We start from the raw sequence: 18,491 nt of genomic DNA on the forward strand, positions 1-18,491 counted from the left end.
CATGCACCCACACTTGGCTGGAAAGCTACTTCTTAAAAATGGGAATTGATGAGTCTTGTACAAATTCTTGTAAAACAAGAAAGTTCGTATGATAATATAATAACATCTTTGGCACTAAAATGATTCCTAAGGTTACTTCAAACATTAAAATGTTATGACTCTAAGAATATGTTTAAATTTTTCACATTAAAATATTTATACTTTTTTTTTTTACTTTGCAGACTTAATAGAAGAAATGTGACATTAGACCCTGAATTTAGGCTCTGGCTAAGTTCAAAGACAGACAGTTCTTTCCCAGCCCCCATCCTTCAAAAGAGTATCAAGGTAAAAACAAAATATAACCTATTTTAATATTGTAAGTCATCATGCTTTCATTACTCTGAGTTAAGAAGAAGAGTACTACTTCCAGAATGCTGAGTGTCTGCTTTGTACTTTGCCTTGTGCTAAGGACAGGAGGGGAGCTAAAGTAGTAGATGAGATCTCTGCTTTCAAATAATTCACAATTTGGATTTTTTTTCAAAAAAAGATGTTAGGCTTCCAATTATTATAAGTTAAAATATACAATTTTTGACTTTTACTTGTCCTTTGTAAGTTGCTTAGCACCTCGCTTTTGCTGAGGCTGGCTTTGAACTCTTGATCCTTTTTCAAATTTCTATTCCACTTATGGAATTTTCATTTCTTTTCTGGAAAGTTCTAGCAGACAGCAGACTGAGGCTATTTACCAAAAAACTCTAAAAGGATATTGGAAACTTCTATTCATATCCCCCCCAATACTGAGGTTGAGTAAATACTAAGACATAGTCAATTCTGTTAACCAAGGTTCCAGGTGACCAAAAGAGGAGAACGAGACCTAATAGCAGAGAAACTGACCAATGGCATAAGCAGAGTGCTATGCTAGACTCATGTCTGCACACACTTCTGACTTTAACAGAATTGGGGTGGGATGGAGGACATGAGGGGCATGAGGTGCTTCCTCATAAAGACCCAACTAGTATGAGAAAAAATTAGATTCACTCTTGAAATTAGAAGTTTCTCCCTGTCACACTCTTCCCCAGCTCTTTCCCATCTCCTGTGTACTCTTACCCAGAACCGCTTCCCAATACTCTTGCCCCCAGAGCAGGCTTCAGAATATGGATTGGAGAAATCCAACATCTCCCATTTGACTTAGGATATTCCATTTGTCTCCCAGGGTCTGGCAGATTATGACCTTAAACTACCTTTATCCTTTGACCAGGAGTTGGGAGTGTTGGCAGGGACAGTAGAGGTAGCAAATGCAGGGAATTAAAGGATACCAGAGAGGAACAGAGAGTTTCTGGAGGTCTTTTATTTTAATTAGGACTGTTGCTCTGATTCTACTGTAAGATCCCAATAGTTTTAATTACTGCATATGTAAAATTGTATGGGATTTTGTCATATGCCATTATCCATACAGACAGAGATGGCAACTTTCTTAATACATAAATAAGAGTACCTACAAATAATTAAGGAAAACACTAATAGCTCATAAAAATGAGCAAAAGATATAGGAGGTCAGTAACCATGAAAAAAGTAAAAAAGTTCAGCCTCTACACATCAGAGAAACACAGATCAAAATGACAAGATACCAATGAGACAGCCCATCAAATTAACAAAAATTAAGGATGGTTATGATATCATTAGTGCTATTAAGGGCACTAAATAACCATTCTCATACAATGCTGACAATGTAGGATCAAAAAGAGATTAAGCCATTAAACTAGAGGGAATTTTTATATATTGAAAAGACAGAATTCTAAAATTTCTTATAATTTGATGAAGTGATCTACTTCTAGTAAAGGGTCAAATATATTATGGTGCATCTATGTGATAAAATAAAATGCTGTCACAGAAATCAAATTCCCCCTACCATCACACTCCCTTCATCCCCTTCCCCTCTCCTTTTCTCCTCTTTCACTTTCCCTTCACTTATAATTCTTAAGGGGTGGGCAGAAACCTGCTTTAGAGACACGAGAAGGAGTTTCTCAAAAGAATCAGTCACGGCAGTCATCAAACAACACTCTGAATATTTTCTCATTTCTACACATTCAGGATTTTTCTGAGCAAAGATCACTGGCAACCTGCATTCAAGGATGCTTGAAAGGCAAATATGCCTGGGAAGATAAAGAATATCTCATCCACTGTGCACTTCCCACACTTCCAGATCCATTTGCTCATGTTCTAAGGGAAATAGATGTAAAGAAGCCTGTCTTCTCTCTCTCTCCTGAAGCCATTGCCTTGCATTGTAAGGATAATGAAACCCAAAGCCATTTGCTTACACTCCAGGCTATAAAAACCTAGAAACCTGTCTCTTCCCCAGAAAGAATTTGTTTACATTCCAAAGCAAAAGTCTATCTATCACCCCTGAAGGGGAAGAGATGCTACAATACCAGCCATTCTATAAAAACTTCAAGTTACAAAGTTTCAGATTCTCTCCCATAGTACAAACCCCACTCTACACACACGATATATTTGCATGTGGCCCTCAGTACATAACCTGTGGGATACCGGCAGGGAAATGATATGAGCCATTCTGTGAGTAAATAATCAATTTGATCCTTGATTCAGAAGTTTCATGTCCACACACATATGTGTGTGTATATTTATATATATATACACATGTGTGTACATGTATGTATATATATACATATATGCATATACACTCAGTTTTATATGACGTATACATATCCACGCAATTATTGTTCATGTTATGTATAATAAACATAATGCAATTTTTATTTGCTGATGAATATGGAAAATAGTTCCATTCATAGCTTGGGTGTGTGTGTGTGTGTGTATATATATATATATATAAACTGTGTAAGTCAGGTAACACTTCAGACCCTTCAGTTTCAGATTTAAAAAACAGACTCTCAAAAACACCTCTAATTGATTCCCTCTCCACCTCACCCAGTCTCTCATCATTTCAATCATTCTGGTTAAAAAAATCAACCAAATGATTCTAAATGTAATCAAAACAATTTAGTAACACCAAATCTGTTGCTCTCGTTTTTCATATGTGTACTGAAGGACACTTTTGGCAGTTAATCCTGTGATTTGACACCCACTGCATCTGCAGCTATCGCCCCTAGCTGCCATCCATGTGTAGGTTTACACTGCAGGAACCCTTCATTGTCAAACATTCTAAAATGCTGTTCCCCAAACCCTATGCTTAAGCAAACAGAAGTGTTTTTAATAACAATGCTGTACTCCTCATTTTAAAATGTGAACTGGAACAATGTAGAAACTCTGGAACAAGCCTATTACAGAAATTTTCAAATGGCAAAAGAATAAACAGTATTTTTTATTTGCCAGTGAATGTTGAAAAGAGTTACATACTTAGCTCTCATACCAGTGCTATACAAAAAAGCCCAGTGCCTGCTTCTCTATTCACATGGCATTTTCATTCCCATCTGCTTTAAAGATTGCCATGGAACCTATCCAGGGACTGAAAAGCAATTTGCTTCAAATGTTTGGTGGAAGTGGAGAGGTGACAGAAGAGATATTTGAAAACCCCAACTGTGGACAATGGTGGAAAAAACTATTATTCAGCCTATGTTTTTTCAATGCTGTGATCAATGAAAGAAAAAATTATGGTACATGGGGCTGGAATATTGCTTATAAATTTATTTCTTCAGACTTGGAGGTAAGTGAGGTCTCTTCAGAACCAACAATAACAAATGAATAACAATAAGATACAAGCTGAGAGCCTACTGTGTGTCTCCATATGTACTCAGTGTCCCACACAGTGGTAAGAAACAAACCCTGTAACTAGGCAAAAAAAGCTAATGTTTAAAAACAGATTCTGAAGCCAGCATTTCTGGAATCAAATTATAGCCCCACCCCTTACAGCCGTACAAGTATTTAATCTGTTGGGCAGGGTAATTAACCCTTCTGGGTCTTAGATTCCTTGGTGAAATAAAGCAGAGCAGGAGGGGAATAAATGTCCTACCCACTGTACAGGGCCCCTAGAAGATGCAAACTAGTTAACAGAAGGAAGCACAGAGAACTGTGCCTGACCCACATAAAGTCACCCTAAAAATGTTTGTCAGGGGGCTGGGGAGGTGGCTCAAGCGGTAGCGCGCTCGCCTAGCATGCGTGCGGCCCGGGTTCGATCCTCAGCAGCACCATATACCAACAAAGATGTTGTGTCCGCCGAGAACTAAGAAAAAATAAATAAATGTTAAAATTCTCTCTCTCTCTCTCTCTGTCCCTCTCTCTTTTAAAAAAAAAAATGTTTGTCAGTATTTCTTATTCAAATAAAGTAAAAGAGAGATTGTTACAATGACTCATTTTGGGAAGGGAGCTTAGCTTAATACCCTCTATAGAACCTCCTATGTGCTTTATTGCAGTGTGTTTACTTCATCATTAAAGTAGACAGGTAGTAGCCCCGTTTAAATGTTTCCCAAGTTAATTTTCTCACAACTATGCTTTCAGCACAGACCATTGCACCCTTGACTACCCATTCATTTATACATTAGAGCAGATTTTAAAACTTTTCTGGGAAAATCTGGATCACCTTCTCTGTGTCTTCATCAGGCTTTTCTGGGTTTTGTGTTTTGTTGTCGTTAATGTTTTATTATATTGTGTTTTGTTTTGAGCCCAGCATATTGCTGCAGGCTCAACTGCCAAAGTAGATGTTTCTGTGCCTAATCAGGCATATAATATAAAAGAGCTACACTTTGGAGATCTGTCAAGGAATATGAACTCACACACATTTCTGTCCAGACATATTCAAAGCTTAGGCAAGACAAACAATACATTAGGAAATATTTGTGCCATATATTAGACACTTTGGTACATAGATAATTGATATATTCTTTTTATTTGAAAAAAGGAAATGAATTCAAGGAAAAGAAAAGTAATCTTTAGTAGAAACAATATGTGTTTTTTTTTATTGTTATCTTCAGTGCTAGAAATTGAACCCAAAACCTTGTATATGCTAGGCAAGCACTCTACCACTAAGCATACCCCCAAGCCATTATGTCTTTAATTAAACAAAGAAAATAAATAACACCTTGATCAAACCATCAAAATTAAGAGGGAGGAAGTTAAACAATAAAATAAAATAAGTCATAGCATAAAACAACACGAAAGGAATATTATCAGTCATTTTATTAAATGAACTGCATTCCCTCATTAAAAGACAAGAATATTGGTTACTAGACCCAATGTATGCTATGTATAATAAATATACTTGATAAACAAACCTTGAAACTACCAAAAAAAGAAACAGAAATTTTAAAAAGCAGGAATGGCGATATGAATGAGTCAAAGTGGACTTTAAGCTGAAAAAGCACCAAAGAGAATGAGCTGGGGGTGTAGCTCAGTGGTAGAGAACTTGCCCAGCATGTGTGAGCTTCTGGGTTCCAGCCCCAGCACCACCAAGGGGAGAATAAAGACAGCATCAAATAGGTGAAAGAAAGAAAGAATTTTTAAAGAATATTTAACAGTCACAAAATTGTTAAGAGTGCTTTCTTTTAATAGAAGGAGCACTTTATGGAGTAATTAAACCTCACAATCATTTAAAGAATATAGTATTAGCCTTATTTTATAGTTGAAATATAGAATTATGAAGCACATAATTTAAACAAAGATGGTCTGAAAGTTTGTGTTCTCAGGCTGGGGTTGTGGTTCAGTGGTGGAGCACTTGTCTAGCATGTTTGAGGCACAGGGTTCGATTCTCAGAACCACATACAAAAAATGAATAAAATAAAGGTTCATTAACAACTAAAAAAATTTTTTTTAAAGTTTGGGTTCTTGATCATTATGTTAAATATCTGTACATCCATCAGACAATAGAATAATATTTTTTCAATGAAAAGGGAAATCACAAAATACTTCGAATACAATGAGAGACAACTCCATATTTAAAAAGGACATGACAGTAAAAAGGCTATAGTTGTGAAAAAATAGGGCCTTAAATGTCTTCATTATTAAAAAAAGAAATATGTTAAATTAATACTCATCTTAAGAAGTAGATAATACTAAGGAAATAAAGAATAAAACCAATATTAATGAAGTATACTAAAATAGTAGAAGGAAAAAATTCAAATTTTAATTTTTGATCCAATGAGATTTTAAAATTTCAATGAAGTCATTGATTTCCTAAAAAATATGAATGATCCAAATTGGAAATTTTCAATCAACCAATTGCCATTAAAGACATTCAGAAGACACCTCAAGGAGACACCTCACAGCTTAGTTTACTCTGAACTGTAACCGATGGCATTAATGCTATTTAATCAAAATACACTCTACTGTCGTGTATATCTAAAAAAATTAAAAATAAAAAAATGCATTAAGATGAATAAATAAAATAAAGTATTACAGACCTTAGAAAAAGATGACAATCTCCCAATTCCTTTTATGAAACCAACAGAAAGGTAATAGTATATATAAGAACTATAGACTAATTTTATTTAGGACTTGAAATGTAAAAATTCTCTATAAAGTATTCATAGATTTCAATTATGAATCAAAAGAATAATGTACTATGATAAGTTGAGATTAGTCTAGGAATGTAAGAATGACTCAATATCTGGAGATCTATAATCCTAATTTATATGACAAACAGATGTAAAAAAGTTACTGTGAATTTTGGAGCCATTTCTAATAAAAACTCTGAAGTGTTAGGATTAAAGGAACTATTTAAATATGACAAAGACTATCAAAACAACAGTGAATATTATTCTAAATAGTGAAACACAAAAAATTGTTTCAAATAAAATCTAGAATCAGACAAGGATTCACATTATTACCTTTATCATTCAATGTTACCTTACAAGTTCTAGGACATGCATTGAGATGAGAAAAGAAAATTCGAAACCCAGAATCATAAAAGTAGGAATATTTGATTATAAAAACTTTTATATGAAAAATGGTGAGCAAGTAGTCAATAGACAAATAACACTTAGGATAATAGTTGCAATGCAGATTACTGACAAAGGGTTACTATCTATAATATAAAAGAACTCTTACATATTAGCAAGAAAAAGACAAACATTCGAAAGGAAAAATAGGCAATGTACAGAAAATTTTAAAGACCAGCTGACATAAGAGAAGAAGCTCAAGAAATCCAGCACCAGGTAAAATACAAAATAAACTAACAGAAATTTTTTACCTAATAGACTGGCAAAAAAAAAAAATTTAATTAGTTGTCCTTCAATGTCATCAGGATGAATTGGTTCCAGGAATCCCCTCAAACGCTAAAATCTGAGGATGCTTATTGTTTCTTATACTATAAAATAATGTAATATTTGCACAAAACCTACAAACATGCATATTCCTCTCTCTCTCTCTCTCTCTCTCTCTCTCTCTCTCTCTCTCTCTCTCTCTTTGGTACCAGGGATTGACCTCAGGGATATTTAACCACTGAGCCACATCCCCAGCCCATATATATATATTTTTTTTTTCTTCTTTTCTTTTCTTAACTTAGATACAAGGTCTCCCTAAGTTGCTGAGGCTGGCTTTGAACTTGCAATTCTCCTGCCTCAGCCTCCCCAGCCACTGGGATTACAGGTCTACACCATTACACGTGGCCTTTCATATATTTTAAATCATCTCCAGATTGCTTATAAAACCTAAAAAAATGTAAGCTCTACGTAAATCATTGTTATAGTATGCTGTTTAGGGAATAATGCAAGAAAAAGTCTGTACTTGTTCAGTACAGATGCTTTTGGGTTTTCGGAGTTTGGTTCCATTTTGTGGAATATTTTCAATCTGTGCTTGGTTAAATCCATGGATGCAGAATCTACAAATTACAGAGAACTAACTGTTGACAAGCCATCTCCCATTAGTGGCAGGAATGTGAGAATAGTGGCAAAGAATTCTTTCACGAAGCAGAAATAATGAATTGTTCCAGCTACTGAACAATGATAGCCAACATATGTTTTCCAACTGCAGGACAGTGTTACACTAAACTAGTGTTTGTGGGAGCAAGGAGACAGGAAAACAGAAAGAAGGGGAGTCAAAAGAGAAAAGGTAGAAAGGAAGAGAAGGGAAGATAGGAAGGGAAAGAATGAGAGAAGGAACCAATCCCATTTATATTCATCCACTATGCGCATTCTACTAGTTACACTAGAATATCTTTGTAAAGACACCCAAGAAATTGTTACCAATGTTGGCCAAGGGAGGAGAGCTCATAGCTAGAGAACAGGGTAAGGGCAAACTTTCTTTCCCTTATTTACCCTTCAGTACTTTTTGAATTCAAAACCACAGGCTTGTTTTGTCTGTTCAAAGAAGTAATAATAATTAAATGAAATGGTTCAACTGTCAACAACAAAAAAAGAGCTAGTGGATAAATGTATATCCAAATCTCCAAATATGCTTATTTCTCTTGCTATTTCCATATTTTTTTATTTGAACTTTTTTTTTTTTTTGGTACTGGGAATTTAACCCAGGGGTGCTCAACCATTGAGACACATCTCCAGCCCCTTTTATATTTTATTTTGAGACAGGGTCTCGCTAATTTGCTGAGGCTAGCTTTGAACTCGTGATCCTCTTGCGTCAGTCTCCCCAGCTGCACAGAATAGGGACGCTGAGCCCGGCTCAATATACATTTTAAAAAGAAAATACATGTAGCTGCTAAGAGTTGTTGGTTTTATGTTAAAATGTCGGTTAAGCTAAAAACACACACTGAAATAATAAAGCCTAGTGGATTTTCTCAAGTTTTCCATAAAGGTCTTGGCAAATGTCCTGAGTAAAGAGTCTGAAATTCCGTGGCCATCTGTGCGCTACTTGATCGGGGAAGTGATTTCTGGCAGCCGGGTTACTGATATCTGGGACAAGCGATGCTTAAAGACACTCCTCTACAAATTTTGCAATCCTGAAGTGCTGAAAGATGACTTCAGTTTCTCTAGTGATGCAGTAAGGAAATTTATCTTATAATTTTGCCCAATCATTAACTAACCATTGTTGCATTTTAATGTTCATTTTAATGGCTTTTATTTAATTTTAAATACAGTCTTACAAAAAAAAATTTTTTTAAATACAGTCTTACAAAAGCAATTTACCCATTACTCTATAAAACATAACATTACAAAGGAAAATGATGGAAAAGAAACAGTCCATGAAATCTGAGAACCTAGAGTTATAGCATACAAATCTGGCAGGAGACACCACCACGCACCTTGGACTGAGCCTAAAGAGAGAGTAAAGACCACATCAACCCTGCTATGTGTGTGCCTTTTGATCCAAACCATAACTATTATTTTCACATTCCTTTCACAGGTTTTACTAAAGTAGAACTATTTGTTTAAGCTCTATTGCATTCATTATCCATGAGTTTAGTTAATTGAGCAATGAATGGTTAGAATCACCCTAGTCTTTTAACACTTTTTCCCTTTTTCTCTCTTTTGCCAAAAGAAGGTTAGATGTATGTAATATATACTTTACAATACGGTAGCCCCAGATGTTGCTTTTGACAGAGTGTTTAAAATATACTATATACAAATAAGAAGAATGTTCTGTATAAAATTTCATGGAGAAATATTGCCTTCATACATTAGTGAAAGTAGGTGTCTCACTCCGGCAAAAACTAACCAAGTGCTTAAATTTTCAGATGTGTCAACACATACCAGAATCTGCAAGCATAAAAGACTGCATACACATTATCGAGTCTTTACCCGAAGATGATTCACCCGAGATCTTAGGAATACACCCTGAGGCCCAAAGGAGCATCAGGGAGATCCAGGGCCAGAAGTTTATCGAAAATCTCATTGCCCTGCAACCAAAAACTACCACTGACAAACTCACGATCAAGTAAGAAAGCACTAGGAAAAAGTTTAGTCAACAGTTATTAAATATTTATTTGGAGATATACAGTATAGAACTTATAGGAAAGTATAAGTTACATGGTAGAGAAACTAAATTCTTCACACACATTACTTACAAGCATGCAGAAGTTCGTTAAATGAGTGACCGAATTGTACCTGGTAAGTAGTATCTTAAAAATAAATTTCTTTAAATGTGAAATTTGCATATTTAATTCTGTAGATACTAGAAAGGGATAACCATCATGAGTAACAGGACAATGTTCTCAAGAACTAGCCCTGCACTTAGAGGCCTGTGTGTATTATAGCTCTATTTGTTCTGTATCTGAGGTCATATGGCTTCAATATCTTTATCGATAAATGTGGATAATAATATCTGTCTACCCATTGAGGCTGTTTTGAGGTTCAAATGGAATAACATATTTAACCTAAATACCCAGGCCTCCTCAGCCCATGGCTATAAAATAAGGTGAGGGTTATTAATGCCAGCACTACAGGGCTCAAGCCCCAGTGGTTTGATTGTCAAATGGATGATCCTTGCTCTTCCTTCCCGATCAAAGTGCCCCAGATGTCACAGACATCTCCTGTGACACTCACTCATAGCTGCTCAGGAAATAGGTCACATGCACACTCCTTCTTCCTCTCTGCCTTCCTAACTAGACCCGGCTTCAAATCCCACCTGCAGCCCTTGATTTATGGATTTAAGGAAGCCAATGAACTCCTTCTGTCTTAGGTTCTTCATCTCTGCATCAGATCATAACAGTGCCCACCACACCAGGGCTGTTCTGAGAATCCAGTGAGTTTCATATGCAGTTAGGTTAAGCTTAGAAATCCAGTCTCTCAATTGATAAATCTAACATATTTTAACAATCACTTTTAAAAGGTCTTTGAATAACATTTGACCCCATTATAGATTTAATCAAACATTTTTAAACATATTCATATGAAGTTAATGGACTTCTGTTGCCTTCTACCAGAACTTAAGTTTTTCAATATTTTTTATAAATCTAATAAATAAATATCGTGAACCTTTTCTTAATTTTTTAGATTTTTTTGTATGTGGATGGACAGCATACCTTTATTTTATTTGTTTATTTTTATGTGGTGCTAAGGATTAAACCAGTGCCTCACAAATATTAAGCTAGCACTCAACCATAGCCCCAGCCCAAATATGGAGAATCTTAAATTCTTATTCTTCTATCTCAATCTAGTTGGATTTCACCTTAAATTGTAATTTTTTTGTTTGTTGTTTTTTAGATATATATGAGAGTAAGGTGTATTTTGACATATTTTACATTCATGAAATATAACCCATTCCAAATAGGATCTCATTTTTGTGGTTGTATGGTATGGAGTTACACTGGTTGTGTATTCATATATGAGCAAAGAAAAGTTATGTCTGATTCATTCTACTGTCTTTCCTATTCCCATCCCATCTCCCTTCCCTTCATTCCCCTTTGTCTAATCCAATGAACTTCTATTCTTTCCCTTCCTACCCTCCCTTGTTGTGGGTTAGCATCCACATATCATAACATTCAGCTTTGGGTTTTTTTTTTGTTGTTGTTGTTGTTGTTGTTGTTTTTTTGGATTGGCTTATTTCACTGAGCATGATATTCTCTAGTTTCATCCATATTCAAGCAAATGCTATAACTTCTTTCTTCTTTATGGTTGAGTAATATTCCATTGTGTGTATACAATTTCTTTATCTATTCATCTGTTGCAGGGTACCTGGGTCAGTTTCATAGGGTGGCTATTGAGAATTGACCTGCTATAAACATTGATGTGGCTACATCACTGTAGTATGCTGATATAAGTCCTTTGGGTATAAACCAAGAAATGGGATAACTGGGTCAAAAGGTGGTTTCATTCCAAGTTTTATTAGTAATCTCCATACTGCTTTCCAGAGTGGTTGCACCAATTTGCAGTCCCACTAGCAATGTGTGAATGTACCTTTTTCCTCTCATCCTTGCCAACATTTATTGTTCCTTGTATTCTTGATAATTGCCATTCTGACTGGAGTGAGATAGAATCTCAGTGTAGTTTTTTTTTTTTTTTTTTAAAGAGAGAGTGAGAGAGGGGGACAGAGAGAGAGAGAGAGAGAGAGAGAGAGAAAGAATTTTAACATTTATTTATTTTTTCTTAGTTCTTGGCGGACACAACATCTTTGTTGGTATGTGGTGCTGCTGAGGATCGAACCCGGGCCGCACGCATGCCAGGCGAGCGCGCTACCGCTTGAGCCACATCCCCAGCCCCCTCAGTGTAGTTTTAATTTGCATTCTAATCACTAGAGATGTTGAACATTTTTTGTGTATTTTTCGACCATTCATATTTCTTCTTCTGTGAAGTGCCTGTTTTTTGGTTTTTTGGTGTTAAGTTTTTTGATTCCTTTGTATATCCTGGAGATTAATGAGCTATCTGAGGTGCAAGTGGCAAAGATTTTCTCCCATTCTGTAGATTCTCTATTCATGTTCTTTTTTTAATTTTTTTATTAGTTGCTCAAAACATTACAATGATCTTGACATATCATACATTTGATTCAAATGAGGTACGTAATCTTATTTTTCCACGTGTACAGATTGCAGGATCACATTGGTTATACAGCCACGTTTATACATAGGGCCATACTATTGTCTATTATATTGTGCTGCCAATCTTACTGCAGTGAGATGGTATCTTAGAATGGTTTTAATTTGCATTTCTCTGGTTGCTAGAGATGGTGAGCATTTTTTCGTGTATTTGTTGATTGATTGTATATCCTCCTCTGAGAAGTATCTGTTCAGATCCTTGGACCATTTGTTGATTGGGTTATTTGTTTTCTTATTGTTTAATTTTTTGAGTTCTTTATATACTCTGGAGATTAGAGCTCTATCTGAAGTGTGAGGGGTAAATATTTGTTCCCAGGATGTAGGCTCCCTATTTACCTCTCTTTATTGTTTCTCTTGCTGAGAAAAAACTTTTTAGTTTGAATATGTCCCAATTGTTGATTCTTGTTTTTAACTCTTGTGCTATAGGTGTCCTATTAAGGAATTTGGAGCCCGACCCCACGAGATGGAGATTAGGGCCAACTTTTTCTTCTATTAGACGCAGAGTTTCTGGTTTGATTCCTAGCTCCTTGATCCATTTTGAGTTAACTTTTGTGCAAGGTGAGAGAGAGGGATTCAACTTCATTCTGTTGCATATGGATTTCCAGTTCTTCCCAGCACCATTTGTTGAAGATGCTATCCTTTCTTCATTGCATGCTTTTGGCACCTTTGTCTAATATAAGGTAGTTGTAATTTTGTGGATTGGTCTCTGTGTCCTCTATTCTGTTCTATTCATGTTCTTGATTGTTTCCTTTGCTATGAAGAAGCTTTTTAGTTTTATGCCATCCCATTTATTGATTCTTGGTAAATCATAAATTTAAATCAATTTCTCCCTCTAAGGTTTAAGAGATCCCATTATGTTAAACATTACAAATATTTAAAATAATAGCATTCCTTAATACAGAAACATTTTTTCCAGAGTTGTGATTCTGTTAAACCTAATTATACCTAATTATAAATCTTTCCAAAATTGAAAAACACTTATGATGGATCGAGTTTATCATTTCGCATGATTTTTAAGTTTGCCTTCTCAATTCACTTGAGTTTGGAATAAAACAAGAGTTCAACCAAAAAATGAATTAATTCTTTTTGTCAACATTGATAGGATCCTCTGAACATTTTTTACAGCTGTTGTGACCATAAAAATAATTCCATAGTTCTGTGAGATGCTGGTCACATCACCCACACCCTTGGATTTCAATTGCACACTATCTAGTACATCTATGTACTTATAGATTGAGTTTTACATTTCTTTAGCTCTTAAAATATGTGTAAATTTTTCCCATGTGCCTCTGACATCTTTGAGCCTCTTGGTATTCTGCACTCTTACAGTCTTCAATCATTGTGGACCATAACTCTTATTACAATGACATTGGATTGACTTCTGTCTATGGCTTAGGGTTTAGATTGATTACTTCATTGTACCATCCAAGTTCATCCTACTGACACAAAATAAAGATAACTGAAATCCCACTTCACTGACTGAGTGAATATATACTATTTCTTCCTGTGATATGAGGAAAACTTAGGCACACAGAAGAAAAAAAGAAGAAGAAGAAAGCTCAGTTGAAAACACCAACATGTCCCCAGCAGGTTGAATTTTCTTAGACCCTGCACTTCCATATTGTTAGCATTCACCAAGTACACTAGTCAGAGATGAGACAGGTACAAGGGAATGCTTTTAATAAACACCTTAAGTGTGTTTATGAATGTCACTTGGGTAGTTCGGGAGGCTGTGATCATCCCAGTCATGCAGCCTCTGTTCAGAATCTATAGAAACTTGCCTATAGGACTTAATTCAAAAGATCTAAGGCATTCGATGTGACTGACACCTTTTGACCTTTCAACTTACCTTTTGAAGCCACCTTGGATGAATTCTACTGAAAAACCCAACTTTTAAATCAAAAGAAAAGTGTGGCTTCAGCTGGGGCTGTAGGTCAGTGGTAAAGCCCTTGCCTAGCATGGAGGAAGCCTAGGTTCAATACCCCTTACTGAAAAAAAGAGAAAAAAATCAAAGTGTAATGACAAAATAAGGAAATATATTCCCTCAGGTGATTTGTACACTGGCCCAGAAGTGACACTGCTGGACTAAATACATAGTGTTAATATTAACACTTACTTTGAAGGCTGACATGCATCTGGCTTTGTGAAAAAGAAACCTGAAGTGTTAGGTGAAAAATCAATCCCCACTAATAAAAAGAGCAACAGAGAGTGGGCCCCATTCCCTACTCATCCAGAAAATGTCTAAGGAGCTCCTGTCTGCTTCCCGGCCCTGGTTTCCTCATCTTTGGAATTTGATGGTCTTGAGTAGTCCCACAGCCTCCCCAGGACCTGTACACACACTGTCCTCCGGTCACCACCCACTGAGTGTGCCATCAGGAAACCCTTTATGTAAACACAGGGATTTGACAAGCAGATGAACTTCTTAGAAGCTGCTTCAGCATGACGTCAAGTTGCCCGGCTTTTTCATTCCGTTCATGAAGAGGTATTCAGATGACTGTTTTTTAAAGGAATCCTAAGAAAATTTTGGTTTTTTGTCTTGTTTTGTTTTGTTTTGCTGTATAAAATGCTCCAGCTTCCATAATTCTTTATTAAATATTTGACAAGTCGAATCATTTTTTACAATGACTTCATTTTACCACATTACTCTTTTGCTGTCAGGAAAACAATCGACTGTTTCTCTCTAGCTCTCTCAAGAAAGAAAAGCAAAAAGGACTTGTTCTTGAACAAAACTTTTCCTGTATCAAATTCAACCTTATTTTAAAGCTATTCTGATTGTGAAAATGAGCAGTATCCATAAGTTATTTAAAAAAAAAATCAAGGTAGTTGGTTTTGTTTGACCAAATAGTACTTGGCTTCATTTTAGGAGTTGGGTTTATAATAAAAAGTTATGAAACATTTTTAATTATTCATTTGTTGTTGTTGTTCTAATTAGTTATACATGATAGTAGGATGTATTTTGACATATTATACACACATGTGTTAAGGCAAGGTTGCAGTAAATCACCAAGTCCATCTTAAAGCAGGAGATAGAAACTTTATTCACCAGGTGGCTATCCAGATCCACCAGCTGGCGGGCCAAAGGATAGGCTGCAAGTCTACATCCTTTGTCCCCCTCCCGGGGTTTGAGTACACCTTTTATAGTCCAAAACCATACTAAAGCATAAGTGTGGCTTCAGCTGGGGCTGTAGGTCAGTGGTAAAGCCCTTGCCTAGCATGGAGGAAGCCCTCAAACATTATGAGATCTAAAATCATAAGCAGAAAAGAGAGTGGGCCAAAACGTCCCTTGTTGTGCACAAGTTAAAGAATGGTTACTCACATCTAGACAATCAATCTCTGACAGCGTACATTGTCCAAGAAAAATGGGAACCAAAGAGAGAACACTTTTATATTGTATAATAATTGCCATTTTGTGTTGCCTAACATGCTATGCTAAGCAACTGTTGATGGGTACAGAGGTGGGGCTTTCCCTGGAAGAAGCATTTCTTACATGATGTGGGGTAAATGGAGTCTGTTGGTCATTGCCCATATAGCCTGGCCCATAACATAAGGAGTGTAACTTCTCATTCTTCTGGTTTTACATGAGGAAGAATTACATTGTTCATGTGATCATATATGCACATAGGATACTAATGACCAATTCATTCTGTCATCTTTCCTATTCCATTCCCCCTCTCTTCCCTTCATGTCCTTTTGTCTAATCCAAAGTGCTTCTATTCTTCTCTAACCCAGCTCCCTTATTGTTAAACTGGTATCCATATATCAGAGAAAATATTCAGCCTTTATTTTGGGGGGATTGGCTTATCACTTAGCTTGATATTCTCAGTTCCATCCATTTACTAGCAGATAAAGGAATCCTAAAAAAAACTTTTTAAATGCACATTTTCTTACAAATGTCTAAAAGTCATTGGTCAGTTTTGTATCTGTGAAGTGTAGTCAGTGAGCGCCATGGTGTCCATAAAATCTTTCATCACACAGGTGTGTGGTTCTGTAAAGCTCTGTTTCCTTTTCTATTGGGCTGAAACCCAAATATATCAGTCATTGTGGATTAGACAGACCCATGTCACATTCCTCTCATGGTTTCCTTTGCAGTCCTCATCAGAGTAATAATGAACTCATGATAGAAATTGTATCTGACCTACTGAAGCGGCTGCCGCTGACAGTGGAGAAAGAAGTGTGCCCCAGCACATTGAAAAGTCTCCTGTCCAGCTCCATTTGGGAGTCTCTCTATAAAAATATCAAAGGTGAGCATATGATCTGAACTCCTTCCCCTTACCTCAGCCTCCTCAGGAAGAAACTCTGCTGTCAGAGGAAGGCAGAGTCAGGAATAAAGTACAGTACCACAACTGGAAAAAGGCTGAGTCAAGATGGGAAGCCAAATATCCACTCTAGAGATAGGAGCAGAAAAGAAATTGATGGAGTCATTTGGGTCTTCACAGAGACCAAAAGTAAAGCAAACAAGAAAGCAGCAACTCTGCTGGGGAAATTCTAAAAAGCTTTCTAGGTCCCTGTTCTTTCTGGCTCTGTGTCTCTGCTCTCTGGAACAGTATCTGGAGCAGCAGGGTTGAGATGAATCCTCTGATGGGAGACCTCTCAATACTGAGAAAGTAAGACAAGGAAGGGCAGGCCCAGAGTTGCCCAAATTAGTTCCAGGCACAGCTCCAAGGGGCTAAATTCCTGGACTGGGGCAATTTCTGAGTTAAATTTTAACATCCATATTCTAACCCAAAAACAATTCATTTGGAAACAAACGTTGAGCAATAGTCTATCAAAATAGTCATGCACCTCATAATGACATTTAAATTGATGACAGATCACATATGTATGATGGCCCCATAAAGTTATGTCACCTGGTGACGTCAGAGTCATTTTAATTTAAGTAAGCACACCCTAATATTTGCATAAGGATGAAATCTATGGACGCATTTTTCAGAATTTGTCCCCACTGTTAAGTGAGACATGACTGTGGTACTGAAGTTTTTGAATCTTGATCAAAGTTCATCAAATAAGGGATTTCAGGCTAAATCCAGTCTTTTATACAACTGGCAAGCTCAAAGGAATTTTTATATTATTTAATGGTTGAAAAAAAATCAATACTTTGTGACACATAACTACTATTTGAAATTCTGATTTGAGTGCCATAAGTAAAATTTTATTGGGATATGGCCATTCTTATTTGTTTAACTTTGTCTATGGCTGCAAGAGAAGAACTGAGTAATTGCAACAGAAATGATGCCATCCATAAACCCTAAAAGATCTGCTATCTGAACTTCTACAGAAAATGTTTATCTACCCCGGGTAAAGACACGTGAAATTTCTTTAACTTTCAAAACCTGTGTCCCTCTCATGCAAAGCCTCTTTTTAATCTATAACATATCAAAGTTTTATCTCTTTATTTTTAATTCCAGGCCATGATCCCCTTATCCATTGTGTCTTAATAGTCTTTTTGAACCAAGAAATAGGACGATTTAATAAGCTATTAAGTGTCATACATAAATCTTTAAAAGATCTTCAACTTGCTCTAAAAGGAGAGAGCATCCTCACTCAAGAACTGGAAGAAATACACGACTCTCTTCTCAATACAAAAGTTCCCTTACTGTGGCAGGTAAGCAATTACCATTCCCTGCTTACTTGCTTGCTTGAAAGAAACATCCAGGATCCAGGAAATGATTAGGTTAACAATGGTACATCTGTGTGGTGAAATTCTATGCAGTCATTTAAAAATGCTGACATACTTTTGATATGAGTACATATTCATACAACTTCTGAGAGGGCAATTTGGCAATTCCACTTAAATTTGCCTTAGAAAAATTTATCACAGAACCGATTATAACAATATAAACAGGTATAACTATAACAAATATTAACAATATAAATTGTTATAACAATTATGATAATATAACAATATAATAATTCCTATAATGATTAATAGGAATTTGATTACATAAACTGTGGCACATCCAAATTGTGAGGTATATGCTGATATGGAAAAATATCTCCAAGATGTCTTATTAATTTGCTAAAGTTTTAGAAAAATATCATTTTTAAGGATTATAAACTATGCCTATGAAGGCATATATTTGCTTATAAAAAGCACATCTCTTTAGGCCAGATGCATGCT

General features: G+C 36.0%; 1 protein-coding gene across 1 annotated transcript in view; it reads left to right on the forward strand.

Moving 5' to 3' along the window:
• Positions 1–18,491, forward strand: part of Dnah14 (dynein axonemal heavy chain 14) — a 322,525-nt gene that overhangs the window by 290,465 nt on the left and 13,569 nt on the right. Inside the window, 6 exon segments of the mRNA XM_078022909.1 lie at positions 222–324; positions 3,440–3,661; positions 8,686–8,883; positions 9,578–9,777; positions 16,463–16,614; positions 17,779–17,975. Of these exon segments, the coding sequence (XP_077879035.1) occupies positions 222–324; positions 3,440–3,661; positions 8,686–8,883; positions 9,578–9,777; positions 16,463–16,614; positions 17,779–17,975 (1,072 nt within the window).

The sequence above is a fragment of the Ictidomys tridecemlineatus genome, chromosome 10 (genome assembly GCF_052094955.1).
Source record: "Ictidomys tridecemlineatus isolate mIctTri1 chromosome 10, mIctTri1.hap1, whole genome shotgun sequence".
Lineage (NCBI taxonomy): Eukaryota > Metazoa > Chordata > Mammalia > Rodentia > Sciuridae > Ictidomys > Ictidomys tridecemlineatus.